The sequence below is a fragment of the Leuresthes tenuis genome, unplaced genomic scaffold (assembly GCF_036924035.1).
Source record: "Leuresthes tenuis unplaced genomic scaffold, fLeuTen1.0.hap1 SCAF_7, whole genome shotgun sequence".
In the NCBI taxonomy this organism is placed as follows: domain Eukaryota; kingdom Metazoa; phylum Chordata; class Actinopteri; order Atheriniformes; family Atherinopsidae; genus Leuresthes; species Leuresthes tenuis.
In genome coordinates this window covers 8,470,415-8,485,287 of record NW_027325361.1, presented here as the reverse complement: position 1 = coordinate 8,485,287, position 14,873 = coordinate 8,470,415, and the positions used below count along the sequence as shown (strand labels likewise).

Genomic DNA, 14,873 nt, shown 5'->3' with positions numbered 1-14,873 from the left:
AAAAAAAGAAACTAGATAAGTTTTAAAAGAAAATATTTATATGGAAATGTCAAAAGAACCTTCAGCACCTCAAGGTTATAGAAAAAAGGCAATCAGGTTGTGATTTTAGGGTGGTTTAGTTTCATTATGCGTAAAGTGCTGAAGATAAAAGTGGAAGAGCACATACAACAGTGCCCACAACTAGCTTCCCCACTAACCTGTGCAAATCATCATTTACACACAAACAGGAGTCTTACGCTGCTAATGCGTTTGTCTTTGATGTGTAGAAGCTGCTGCTGTGCAAGCTGCATGTGCAGCAGGTTCTGGAGGACAAGTCCATTACCGACCATGGCATTCTGTGGGATATAAGAAAAGAAAAACTCTAACAAACGTATCAGCATACACATGACCTGAAGCATATGATGTACATCATACTGACCTGGTGAGCTTTTCCCAATGTGAGCAGAGCTGTCGTGAGAGGAGGTCTTAAGAACGGCAGGCCTGTGTGACGTCCATACTTTCCTGAAAATAAAAACAATAAATGCCTTTATTTGTGATTTTCCTTCTTGAAATTTTGTTTCCATAAATGTCGTAATCAAGCATCATCTAATATTGTATAAACAGGTGGAATTCTAAGTCACACAAACAATCCATCGGTCATTTAAAGCAAGCAATCACACAGAAGCGCGAGAAAAGTAATATTGGAATGTTAAGTTTTATTTATTTTATCTATTGAACCTTGATGCAAACAGATAAGCCGGTTGAGAATCAATTCTCATTTGCAACAACGACCTGTGAACACAGAGAAAATGACCTTCCACATAACTTTGACCCGTTTAAAATTCAAATTTCAGTTTGCTGTCGAGGATGCAGTTGAAAAGAGACTCAGATCACAAAGCACATGCATTAACATCAGAATAACATCAGAGTTCATGTCAACAAAATGGACCACAGAGCATTTCACGCTATCAAATGAGTTTTACATGTGATAAGTTTATGGTCAAGATAACTATATTGTCGTGTTTCTGTATACCTCTCTTAGCGTTTCATTATGTCCAATGGTATGCTTTTATTGTGAAGTGTGCAGACGTAAGGGAGGTTGGTAACGTTTTCTGTTGTGAGCATAGCGTTGAAGGAATAAAGATGTCATCCAACTAATGCAGTGAGTTTAATCGTGCAACACATGAGGGTTACCTCTGAATAGCAAGGGCTCCTCATAATAAATGTAAGCGTCAAAGCTAATGGTAGGTTCTGCCAGAATAGGTGCAGAAAGTTTAACATTTAATCAAGGTCCTAATTTTAGACTTTAATTGTGTGTGCTCTTGTTTAAGAGAGCTCTCTACCTCTCCCATCTTCTCTCCTTCCTGTTCTCATTTGTTCAGCTAATGTCACACGATTTCATTTTAATACCTGATTAGCCATTCATCAAATAATGAAGACGAGGTGATTACAGTAGCCTATGCAGTAGGGCCTAACAGAGGGACAGACAGACGGTGGATCTCTGATTACTAGCCGAGTCTCCAGCCAGAGTGAAAAGATCATTAAAATGTAACAGTTCAGACAACTGGAGGGCTTTTGAAATTTACAGAATTATTCCAAATCTGCAGTGTGCAAGTTTTAATGATGAACTTTTTCAAAGTTTGGAGTTGCATTTTAACAAGCGAACCGCCAACAAAATCAACACAAAGTAAAACATTTTGAGATGTCCACATTTATCTGTAAATATCACAGAACACTGACATTCCCGAAGCTCTCAGTAAATGCTATGTCTTTGACATGTTCAGGTTTTATAGATTCTTAACTCGACACTTTCACACCATTTTCTGGGTGGATAAATTAACTAAATGAGGCCAAATGTTCCCTGTGCCTTTGTTATTTTCTAACAATCACTCTACTGCCATTTCACTGCACAGATGGCAGCCTGTTCTCTTCACCCAGCATTCAACTTCAAGTGGCTACATCACATCTCCAGCTGTGATCTGAGCCAACACCCTTGTACTCCATCAATCCATTTCAGCTCTTGATGTAGTCACCTCTTTTCATTTCTCAGTTTTACACCCTCTGCTTTATCATCTTAGTCCATCACGTCTGAGATACAAGTGGAAAAAATTTGGAAGAGTACTTTTTTTTTTTACTGTGTAATTTGTATTTACATTGATTAACTGTATGAGGTGTGCTGCACCTGCTTTTATATGTCATGGACTCTAATGCATTTACACTCATGGTTCCTTTAGCAAGCCCTCTCTCTTCAAAAGAAACATTTCAGGAATGTGTAACTGCCCAAGTTTAGTATTAATGACTTGACAATCATCATTAGTCTATGCAGAAACACTTGGGACTATAGTTTCCAGTCCTACCTCCTCTTTTCCCACTGTGGTATGGTCTCATTAGGATCTGCAGGGCAGCTGGGTTGGTCATACTGGTCAACAGCTGAGCCAGATTTGGTTCTGGTAGCAAACCTTTCCTATTACTCAGGATCTAGAGAGGAGACAAAAACACATGACGAAGTTGGAAGGAAAGTTGGACCGTGTGTGTTTAGTATAGTATATGTTTTGATCTCATCATTAGAAGCCCCTGATGGCTGTAGTGATCATTGCACTGGCTTACATCATGAATCTGTCTGCAGAGGACAGTCAGAATGAGAGCCAAAAGCAGTAGGGTTGACGGGGCTTTACTTAAAAACTAACCAGAAGAGGAACTGGAAGGAAAAAGTTATTTTTAAGACATGAGAAGTCCAATGTTCATATATACTTTAATTATCTGCAAATTTGAAACATTGTGCTTAATATGCTGATCTTCAGGGCTGAGGTGTAAAATGAGAACAAACATACACTACACATTTCTATGATCATCCTATGTGACAATATTAGTGAGCCAAGAAAAAAAGAAGCTATTCCCCAATACTTGATTTCAAATCACAGTACAAAAGTCTGATCCAGATTTTACTGGGAAAAGTTCGAAGAAAAAATACTAATACTACTGGCAATATAGCATAACATTTTATGTTTATAAAACACAAATGTTTCTGGTGAAAAGAACATATAGAAAATACATTTATCAAACTTTTACATTCTTTACTTGTAGAGAGAAAAATCGATTGAGATCGCAGATACAAGGAGCTGAGATGAGTTTCCTCAGGAGCTAGTACAACTAAAGGGAGCTCAGAGTAGAGCTGCTGATCCTTAGTCTCAAAAGGCCTCAGCTGAGGCGGTACAGGCAACTGTTTATCATGCCTCTTGGTCACTTCTCTTTGGAGGTTTTTTGGGCACGTGAAGGTAGGACAGACCCAGATTTTGGAGGGGGATGAAGTTTCCCTTCTGGACCTGTTCTCTTCGTGTCCCGACCACTGATATGTGGATGTATTGATTCTTTGTTTGACCATGTGATAGATTTAACTTTGAAGAGATATTTTGCAAGGCAAACAACTTGAGTGTACTGTGTGTGGGATGGTTTGCATCAACTTCTACCAGACATGAAACTTCCATGCTAGCCTTATGCGAGTGTGTATGACAGCTACCGTTAGTGTCTCTGTGCACATGTTAACAATCACATTTAACAATCACTACAGTACCAATCTCTCACAAAATCATGTTTGACTAAACTCTGTTCCTTAGTTTGAAAAATGAATGGACTGTTTGACTTACAATACTTATCTGTATTAAAACATTGTTCCATTTTACTGTTTGCAAACCTTACAAATGTAGAGTGTAAGAGCTAGCATGACGGTTTTGTGCTTGAAATCATCAGACAGGCGGCTTCCCAAGAAACCAAATGAACAAAACTGTTTCAAAGTGTCTGATACTGTAAGTGAAGCATTTTATAGCTGGCACCAATTTTGTGTACGTCTTCTGAAAATTTGGTTAGACTCAAGACAACAGAACAAGACAAACAGAATAGTTTTTCCTTGTTTTTGAATTAGTGCCCTACGTGTCTATTTATTATCTTACTCCGAGTGTTGCTGTTTCCCTTTTTACCCCAATCTGGGCTCATCTCACCTGGCACCAGGTTTATAATCTCCAACTTTCTTTGTCACTGTTGCTTCCTCAGTTTTCTCCTCTCCCCTCATTGCATGCATTCATTCACATTCTGAAAATGTGAAGAGCCTTCTTTTCTTTAAATGCATCAAGCAGCATTAAAATGATTCTTCATTAGTTGTTTTCACTTAATGTTGCAAGAATAAAGGCCGACGGTGACCAACATCATATACTGTAAATGTAATTTTGGTCAACTAAAGGAATAGTGACTACTTTCAATGTGATCTAAACTTGAACATTGAACATCATATACTTAGACTACTACAGCGCTGATTAAAGATTTTAGACCTTTACCTTTCTGTGAACTTGTCAGCTTACAGCTGATTCACTATGTGTGTATTTAGTTCTAAACCAACCTTTTTTCTACCTGAATTGCATGTTCCATTTAATTAGGCTCTAATCACACATGAAACACCACCAGAGGCTCTTCTTTTCTGCATTTTTTCCCACATTACCAATAAAGCTGATATTAAATTTGACATGAGCTGAATTTCCGGTGATCTCAGGTGACTTTTGTTTAATCAAAAGACATACTGTGATGCACATACCCAAATGATAATTCAATCACTAATTATGCTCAAGAAATCTAACTCAGTGGACTCAAATTAAATTGTATTGAATTTGATTGTATCAAATTAAATAGAGCAGGTTCAGTTGGAGATTCAGCGCTGATAGTGTGGTGGCAGTATTTGCTAGCTAGCCCAAAGACATAGAAAACATTTAAAACAACATTAGCAGGATGGTGATATTTCCTTCTCGTCTGCCCCTCAGCTACAGCATGATGCCAGCTTGTTTCCCCCTGTCACATCTCAAAGACAGAGCTTTACTGATGGGGACAGAGTGTGTTAGACTCCATCCAGTCAGGAAGAGGAGAGTCTACTGCACACGTATTGTATGTGTATTTGTGCTTTAAAGAAGGGAGAACTGGCATTTGTGTGTGCTGTGGTGTTGAACAAGGCCATTCGTAGCCGACAGCGTCTTTCAAGGGAAGAGAGGAGGAGGACATGAGGAGGAGGAGAGCTTATTTTCTTTTTTTTTTCTGCTGGAGAAAATGTCAGCATGCATCAGTCTGTTTGGCTACTGGCACAAAATCCAACCACACGCCCACACACGCCAGGGAGGTAAGGAAGCCGCGAAGAAGGGAAGGTGAGAAGTATCGCGTAAGAAAAAGGACTGACGGAGAAGAAAGGAGGAGGGAGGAGGAGGCCATCTGGTCCTCAGTGTTCACACTCACTGTCAACCAACAGGCAAAAATGATAGAACTGCCTCAGAGGAGATATGTAGTTGGGAGAAGGTCTTGATCTCTTTCTAAAAGGCCTGATATTCTTTTACCAGCTGCTCTCATTCACTTCAGTAATACCGAAGAAGCCTCAGGCTACTGATATAATACTACAGTACTTGCAGGCTCAGATGTTTTCCGTCTTCCTATCTATTTATTCTCCTTCCATTCTCTTGTGTTTTCTCAACCAAATGTTCTCTCAGTGTCATTCTCTCTGTTGAACTTCAGACTCTGCTTTTAACCCTGTAATTTACATCCCATTTGTCAAAGCTATAACAACCTGCACCTGATTATTCATGTTCTGCAGAGGCTGGAAAACCATCAGAGAGAGAGAACACCATACTGAAGTCAGAGAGGAGATAAAACAAATAAAATGAAAAAGTATTGTACGTATAGCTGTTTACATTCACTAACACTTCTATGTTAGCAGGGAATATAGGGAAATTAGAGCAACACTGTCAAAGCTGACCGTTAAAAGCTAGAATCCAAAGCAACTGTAGTTATCTAAACATGAAGTGTGACAACTGCATCGTTTAACTACTGTTTAGCTGCGACTTAACTCTTTAATTAATTATTTCCAATAAACATTTGTCATTTGTCAAACATCTGTCATTGAATAAGTAGACATTTACTTGTAATTCAATTTAAAGTGTAAGATTAATATGCCTTAACATGTCTCCCTGCTTGTACTTCCTCTGACAGCCCTCCTCTCGCCTCAATCCTCTCTCATTTGGGTGCATTTTAGGACTTGAGACATCCTACAAAAACCTTTTGTTGTGAATGATTTGCAGGTCACAAGCAGAAGGATGGAGGAACAAGGAGAAAAGGAGGATAAAAATCAGGGAAATTAGATTAGCCTTAATCAGTCAATCAAATGGAAGACAACAATGTGGATGCATTTAATTTTACCCAGCTGTTGTCATACTGGCAACTGATGAGGATTATGCAGATAACATTTTTCTCAAATAAGTATGAATAAGCAGCTGCTAATTGTGAGGCTAACCACAACCAGGAGAGGCGTCTCAGGACTCTCCTGGGTTTCTGATATTGTACGGTTGGCATGGTAATGTCTCAGTATCTCTCTAGGTGAGCTCTTAAGAGGTGATTGAGGAGAGGGGGTCAGGGAATCTCTGCTCAGACTGCTGCCCTCGCAGGACGGTACTGGGTAAGTGTAAAAAAAATGTACATACAGCAGGGCTACAGATTTCTCCATGTCAGTCTGGAGCTTGTCACATGTCTTCAGTGATCAGTGTTTTTTCATTGTTAGCTCCACATTTTGGATTCATCTTGACAGTTTTATGATGGAAAAGCTTCTTAATAAAATTCCTATTAAAAGAGGGATTTTTAAGATGGTTCATATTAAGTACACCTGCACCCTGAAAATGAAACTGGTAAATCCTAATAGCTTTGAGATTTATTTGAATTGTTTAGGACTACATTCAGATTCTGGAGAAAAGCGGTGAGAAAAGTAGTGGTTGAGTTGAAACACAGCTAGACAATGAGTGGTCAGGAAAGGGTTAACTAAGCGCAATAGTTAATTACTCAATGGGTAGGAGCTAATGATCACAGCGATGGCAAAGAAGCAGTAAAACCAAAGACATAGAGGTCATTAAAGGAGAAGGAGCAGTCCAAAATCCCAGCAGAGATGTTAAAAAAGCTTGCCATCAATTATAGGAACAGTTTTCAATATGACAGCAAATAAAGGTTTCACTATTGATTACTGACAAAGGATATGGAGAACAGCAGAAGTAGACATTTAGGGCAAATGTAAAAATTGGTTACATCTATTTGTTACACCTGAGATATGACAGCTTACTCTAAGAAAATTTCACTAATTTCACTAACAAATCAGGTACAGATCTGTCATTGCAACCGATTTAATGCAAGTATTTAGATCTTGTGAGACCTCCACAGTGTATATATATATATATATATATATATATATATATATACATACACTGTATATAAAATATACCTATGTATGTATGTATGTATGTATGTATGTATGTATGTATGTATGTATGTATGTATGTATGTATGTATGTGAGTGTTATTGCATTGCAAGCTGTGACTTTGGTTTATTTTCATTCAATGGGAGACAGTAGAGCAGCCCAATCAGTAGACAGAACTATAATTATCATGTCAGTGCCTCTCTGCTACCACAGCACTGTGTAGGAGGGACATCACAGCTACAAAGATTATCTCAGCCAGAGGGTGTTCATGCATGTGCTCCATGTCAAACAACCAGCATATATCTCAACACTGAATGTACAATAACCACCTAGCACTGACTTTACAATTTGACTTAGATAGAGTCCGTCGTCTTGTTTCCATAGAGAGGGCAATGTTTTGGTGATGCAGCAAACGGTTTTGCAGATATGAGGAAATTATTTTATGCTGTCTTTTTCAGATTTACACGGTTCTCTTAGTTTTTCCTTTATTTGAAGATTAGGATTCACAGAATTTACTTTGACTTTTTATTAAGCCAGAAACCAGACTATACTGCACATATTCTGCTGTGATGCTTTATGTTTGACTTCAGTTAGATGATGATCAAAGTTAAAGTCTTTGGAGAGCAAATTTAGAGACTTGTGTAGACCGTTGTTTGTAATCATTATTGCTATGTTGGCCAGAAATCATGACTCAATGAAGCTTTAAAGTTGTACCTAAAATGGCCCTGCCCCCAACACTTCCAGTGTGACACAGCACTGTGGTCGATGAACTAACTAGGAATCTAGTGATATATCCAACATGTAGTTTATCAGCTTCATAGCCTTAGTCCCACAAATCTCTACATACCAGAACTGGCAGAACAGCTTAGGCTTCTCACTTAATTTTCTTGAGAGGGATAAGAGTAAGTGGATTTCTTTCTTTAAAGTTTTAGCAAGAAAAAAAAAGACAAGACTTGTAATATTAACTGGAATGTGGCTATTTACAGCAATACTGCATGTGCTATTTAAAACTAATTCACTGCTGATGACAATACAATACAGAGTTCCCACTTAGAACACTGAGGTTAAAAGATTCAGGGACTTAGTTGGATTTACGGAGGACAGCTGTTTGTACTAAGTGTTGGTGGTTAGGAGAAATCCTGTGACGGCACTGCTGATGTTTTGTGTGATATACTCACCATACCCTGGGCAGCAATGAGCGCAGCCAAGGTGCTTCTCCCTGAGGTACCCGGAGTGCAGAGTGACAGACGGACCTCCTGTCCTCCCACCAGTGTTCGGTCCATCTCTATCAGCACAGCCTCAGCCTGCTCTGCGCTCTCATATTCCACCACACCGAAGCCTCGCACTGGGCTGCCCTCATCCTGAGCAAGCTGTATGACAGAAAATTATGATAACTGACTTTTATGATGATTGGCAGAACCTATAGATCGCTGAAAATTAGTACTGGTCGACCATACTCTCAACCCCTTGTATAACTGGATCCACATTGAGGCTTCAGAGAAAAATAATTGCCCTTCCACAGCAGCTCTTCCCCATAGAAAAGTTTAATTAAACCTCAGTCTTTTCACAGATTCATTCTGCCTTTTTTTCCCTAAATGTAAGTGGAACTGGGACATAGACCTCTATCTGTCATGTACTTTGCGCTACTACAGTTATTAACAGGGTTACATTCAATTAATTGCAGGGGTTGTATGCATAAGCTGCTCACCTGTTAAAGTGTTTGATTAAAAAGTAAGAACTCTTGTTTATTTGTTGTTCCAGTCAGTTCATGGGAAATATCTAAAACTACTTGACAGACTTTGTATACAATATGGGACAGCATTGTAGCATCCCACATCAGCCATACCAATTTTCTGAACTATGGAGACGCTCAGGGGTTACTATTTTATTCTCTGTGTTAGAGACTGGATTTGTCTTCCCTCACATTTAGTGTACTGGACAGAATTCAGCACCCTCTAAACATGAGCTAATAAGCAGGTGTATGTACTGTAAATTGGATCAATGAACTTGAGTGTGTCACTTGAGTTGTCCATTTATTAAAAAGGGGGCCATTGAAATGACAATGCCATCAGTACTATCTGTTGTTGTTAGCAGGGAAGAAACAAGAACAATGGTCTGGCACTCTCATACTTTTGAATAAGTTAGACTGTCAGCAGAGTTCAACTGGCCATTTTCTCCTCTCAGACTTAAAAATAATGTCAAAGGAATGAAAAGGAACAGTTTTAAAAGAGTGAATGAGTTTTAGCGTGGATTCTCTGTCCGGGTTGCAAACGCAAATTTACTCATAAAATATTGACTGAAAGAAAAACATCATTTATAACATCAATGATAAAATTGTCCTAAACAAAGTTGTTCTGGAAGTGTAAGGGGTAAATGCTTAATTGTAATCTCTTTTTAAAGGTAACATTCAGAACCACTGTAAATGTTGCTGGGACAGAGTAACCAATGCATGTCTTCTTTTATTTCTTATGTATTTGTATACATGGCTGAAAAGAGGCATGGAATTTCTTGCAACACAGACTGTCATTGGCTATTGTAGCATCTGAATACAACATGAAAGCTCCCCTTACTTTCAACTGAGACATCAGTCAAAAGCTAGTGAGGTTGACTATATTTTGAAATCATCACATCAAAACTGTTTATATGCTAGCCTGGGCTTACAAGAGAGAATAAGTGAAAAATCAGGCCCACCTGTCCAATATTCTGTGTGAATATATTGAAGTAACTTGTCAGGGCCCATTAAAAAAGGCAGTTTTTGGGGCACCATGTTGTAAAATACTTTGCATCAACAAAACAAAAAACACAAGAATCTCAGCTCTCCCGTGGGACGTTGCATTATGCCAACACTACATACAACACTTGTGTACAAAGCAAAGTTGTGTAGAAAGACACCCGAGGCCACTTTCATTGGTTTATCTTTGAATAAATCACCAGGGCAAGCAAACAAGGTCAGACCTGCTTTTATATCTGCACCATGTTATTTGCATCATCCAGAAAAAAGCAATATCTGAAAAGGTGTCTTATAAGTTTGAATTAAATGAACAATGCACAATATTCTCCAGAACAGGGTATCTGTACAACCCAAGTTACCATGGTGATGTACTCTGTGTGAATCACTGCCACATCAGCAACACATTAAGTCAATTTCCAAACCATTTAGTCTTTTGAGAAATATACACTTTATACACTGCCAGTATGCTGTAAAGGATAAATAAAAAAAATACAAGATGGAAAAGATATTTCATCTTGGCCTCCTTTACCGCTCCAGATAAACACACAACACAAACCAAAATAGAAAAAAATATAATGTCCTGCTCCTCACTTGTCTACATTCAGTGTTGTGTCTTACCTTTACCAGAACATAGTTAATGGAACAAAGTTATCACATCCGTATGACCACTGATCAATTAATGGATCTTTCTAGGCCAGACTGTGCCACTGACCAGTAACATCACTTAAAAAAAAACAAAAAAAAACAAAACAAAGAAGATGTTTTTGGCAAGAAGGTTTAGTCACTTACAGCACCTAAATAATGCAGGCAGGTTAATGGCTGAAAGCTAATGGAAGATGTTGGGTAATGACAATGCCTAAGAGCTAATGGCCTGTGGTTCAAACTTAAAAAATTGCTAGAGAGGGTAAAACTCTGAAAGAAAATACACAAGAGGAAGATCCAAATGGACGTGTTAATTATTTGAGACCAATGAAAATGTGTTTTTCTTTTTGTTTTATACAGCTTAGAGTGACGTTTGCATAGTAAAAGGCTGTTTAACAGTACAGTAATTTTCATTAAGTGTGAACATACAAAATGAGTTTGTGACATTGTAAATCAGTTTGGACGCCAAATGTGTGACAATATCCAGCTTGTATGATGCGGAACAATCATTCTACACACACTGGTAGTTAAGTTTCAGTCTAGCAGCAGACATCTTGTGTCCAGAATTAGAAATTAAAAAAAACTTTGATATATTGATATATTCTGAGTAATGGAAAAAATAAAGCGATTTGTAAGGATTAACCATATCAGATACTGGCTATGATGTGTGTAATAACACATCTGAAAGGCACCAACAGATCATGTCTACGAAATGTTGCTCAAATGTTTTAAATTATAGTCAAGATCAAACACCCCTCAAAAGGATTTAAAAAATGCCCATCTGCATCTGTTTTATGCTCTTTTGCATGCCATGTTTCCTCTGAAATGTGGCTGCTGTGTCTGAAGTGACAAGATACTTTAAAAATGCCACCATACCAGTGGTTACAATGGATTTCCAGCCAAAATATTTCTAGCCTTTGAGCCATAGGAAAAAAAAGTGAATCTATATTTGTGTGCACTGTCATTCTGCCCACCAGGTCCAATAAGTAAGCGCGAGTCATGAATGTTTTCAAAATATCTACAATCAAGGCGTACTTTGCAATGACTAAATGTGCCTCGAACGCTCGATAGCCTGTGCTGCAAAATAGCAATCATACAGCACATCGTGTATCACAGAGTCTGATACTTTGCCATGATGTGCTACTTAGTTAAGAACCTAGAAGCAACTTACATACTGAAAGCAAAAACAGTTTTAGAATCACTTATACCTTTTCTACCATTTTACATTTCTATTTAATTGCTGAAAGAATTTTAGAAGAAGGGGAAGCTGCAGTAAGCTGCAGTGCTGGAGGGAGAAATAAACCAGCAACAGCAGGATGATACATGTTATCACTCAACTTTTAATTAGCTGACCAACTTGCTTAAAATAATGTGACAATTTTCAAGCAAGATTGTTTAAATTTTCTGCCATTTAAACTGATTTAGCAGCTATTCCGTTTTAAACTAGTGTATAATGAGTTTTTGTATTTACAGATGGTTACTCAAATCCAACAAGATGTTAAATTCTTCATACATCCATCTGTGAATCCATTCATCTAATTTCCACCACTTATCCAGGACCAAGTCGTTGTGGCAACAGTCTAACCAAAGATCTCCATACCTCCGTGTCCCCAGCCACCTCCTCCAGCTCTTCAGTGGGAAATCCAATGCATTCCCAAAACAGCCTATAATATATCCAGTGAGTCCTGGGTCTACTCAGACGCCTCCTCCCTGTGGTACATCTCCCCTGGGTGGTGTCCTGATGGCATTCTGACCAAATGCCCGAATCATCTCAACTGGCCACTTTTGGGTGACTAAGCACCCAACATTGTCTCTTAGGGTGAAGAGGAAGCTAATTTCCACCACGTGTATTCGTAAACTAATTCTTTCAGTCACTACCCACAGCTCATGACTATAGGTAAGAGCTGGAACATAGATTGACTGGTAAATTAACAGCTTCACATTTCAGCTCAGCTCTCTTTACACAACGTCAAACCGGCATAACATCCACATCACTGCAGACACTGGCCCAATCCTCCTTGTCAAACTTGTGGTTCGTTCTATTCTCATTCATGAACAAGACTCCAAGATAATTAAACTCCTCCACTTGAGACAGCAACTCCATGGTCATGGTGGTGCTAATTCTCAACCCATTTTCTTCACACTCAGCTGCAGTCCACCCCAGTTCCTGCTGCAAGATTTCGCTCTATGTAACCAACAGCATCACATCATGTGCATAAAGCAAAGACGCAATCCCAAGCTGACCAAACTGAGGTGGCCAGTTAAGAGAGGTCGGAAAAGTTTTATGTTAGGTCATGACATGTAGCCCACTTCAGTCACTTCATAAATCACCCAGCTGTGGCCATGAATTTTTAGTATTCTAGTGGAAAGATCTTCATTTTGGTGCACGCCATCTGCAACTCTTCTGCATTTGTATTTGACTTCTGTATTTGCAGTGTTGTGTTTGGGGGTTGTTTTTAATTTTTATTCAGTTTACAGGGTGTCTTCACTGGTGCATTCACTACTTGACATCTTACTCTTCTAATCTGTAAGTACATCACAAAGCTCCATAACTGCAGAAAATGGAAATGGTATAAAACCTTATAATACAGCATAACATTAGAGAGGATATGACAATCCACTCACAAAATATGGAACATTTATATACACTCTTAGGAACCTATACATTATTTATATTAATATCAATACTTCCTGCAAATAAAGAGCATCTTGTCTTTGAGTAACCATTGTTATCTTCGGGAGTCACTTTTCTCATTCTGCATAGTTACACTGAGACAACCAATATTTTTAATTGAAAAAAAAAAAAAAGAAAGAAAAGAAAATTGTTTATCTAAAGCAACGGCTTTTTCCTCAAATGGTAGGCTTTGTATATCCAACAAGCAAAAGTCAAAAGACATTCAGTTTATTATTATGTTTATGCATTTTGGGCAGACACTTTTATCCAAAGCAACTTACACTTACTATTATTATTATTATTATTACAGAAAACAAATAAATATTCAAGTAAATATGAATCATTTCAAACGTGTACTGCTACATCTTAAGCATTTGTGTCTAGAATCAGAACTGTTACAAATACATGTTCTGCTGCCTGCTTTCAGCATTAAAGTGAGCTGTGTGAGTCAACCAAGAACATTAATATTAGCAGTATATGCAACAAGATCATATAAATATCTGAGTTTTGTGTCTGTATGTGTAAAAATGAACCGATCACAAATCAGAGAAACAAAAGAATTGGTACTTTTTGGTACTTTTTATGAACACTGATGCCCGTTAGCGACAGCACTCAATCGAGTGTTCCTTCACTTCCTCCCTCCTCTTATTTGTCTGCTGTTCCCTCTGGTCTGGGCAGAGGAAGGATGGATGAACAGATAAATGGATGGAGAGAAAAATGCATGTATATGTAGTAAGACAATAGGCTATTATCAGCATATATTAAGCAAACTGCATGGAAATAATCTGAACCACTTTAGCACTTGATGGATGGATGGAGAGGGGGGTTGAAGAGGAAAGATAATGAAAATGATGGTGGAGGAGAAAGAAGAGGAGAGGAAAGAGTAGAGAGGGAGGAAACCATCAGTGGTGGATTGACTGACGAGTGGAGAGAATGAGAATGAGAAAGAGGCTGACGATACGAGCCAGAAAAACAAATTAAAATTTGCTAATCTTTATTTTTGTGTGCATGAAACAACTAAGTCTAGAGAATAAGTGGATTCTGTCAAAATGACATTGAAATCATTAGCATGTGCGTTATGATCAGAATACTGAGAAAGCCACTCTCAGCTCAAATTTTCCTCCAACTGTACTCACACCATTTATTGAGATCTGCAAAATTATGGAAATTTTAGGTAATGCATGTGTGGGAATGTGGCCTTTAAAATGCCAGCTTCCATTTGGTTTTCTCTGTAGTTCCCTGCATGCATTCTCGTAAAACATTCATATCAATAAATTTAGCACTAGTCCTGCTGTCTGCTTTAACTAGGCAAAATAAATTAACTGCTGCAGACACCCAGCTTGTAAAATTCTACAGATATGATTTGATGGTAGGGCTGGGCAATATGGTAAAAATATTATCATCATACTATTTTCTATATTGATCTATCTCCACAAAGTTTGTTAATGCTATCAAGTCATACCAACAAAGACCACAATATAAAAAAAATAGTTAAACTTTAGAACAGAGATTATTAACCAAAGTTAAGTGACACCATGTAATCACTCAACAGTACAAACCAACTTAGAAACAATACAAGTTT

The 14,873-nt window shown here is 38.2% G+C and overlaps 2 protein-coding genes across 3 annotated transcripts in view; both read right to left on the bottom strand.

The window, feature by feature from the left end:
• The window catches only part of ak4 (adenylate kinase 4), a 67,428-nt gene extending 67,358 nt beyond the window's left edge, over positions 1–70 (bottom strand). The window contains exon 1 of the mRNA XM_072389106.1: positions 60–70. The gene's annotated coding sequence lies outside the window, so the exon portion shown is untranslated. The remainder of the gene's footprint in view (positions 1–59) is intronic.
• Positions 1–14,873, bottom strand: part of raver2 (ribonucleoprotein, PTB-binding 2) — an 86,379-nt gene that overhangs the window by 16,771 nt on the left and 54,735 nt on the right. For both annotated transcript variants that reach the window (XM_072389103.1, XM_072389104.1), the window contains exons 5-8: positions 8,423–8,614; positions 2,337–2,457; positions 419–501; positions 237–335 (exon numbers count right to left, since the gene is read on the bottom strand). In XM_072389103.1, the coding sequence (XP_072245204.1) occupies positions 237–335; positions 419–501; positions 2,337–2,457; positions 8,423–8,614 (495 nt within the window). The remainder of the gene's footprint in view (positions 1–236; positions 336–418; positions 502–2,336; positions 2,458–8,422; positions 8,615–14,873) is intronic.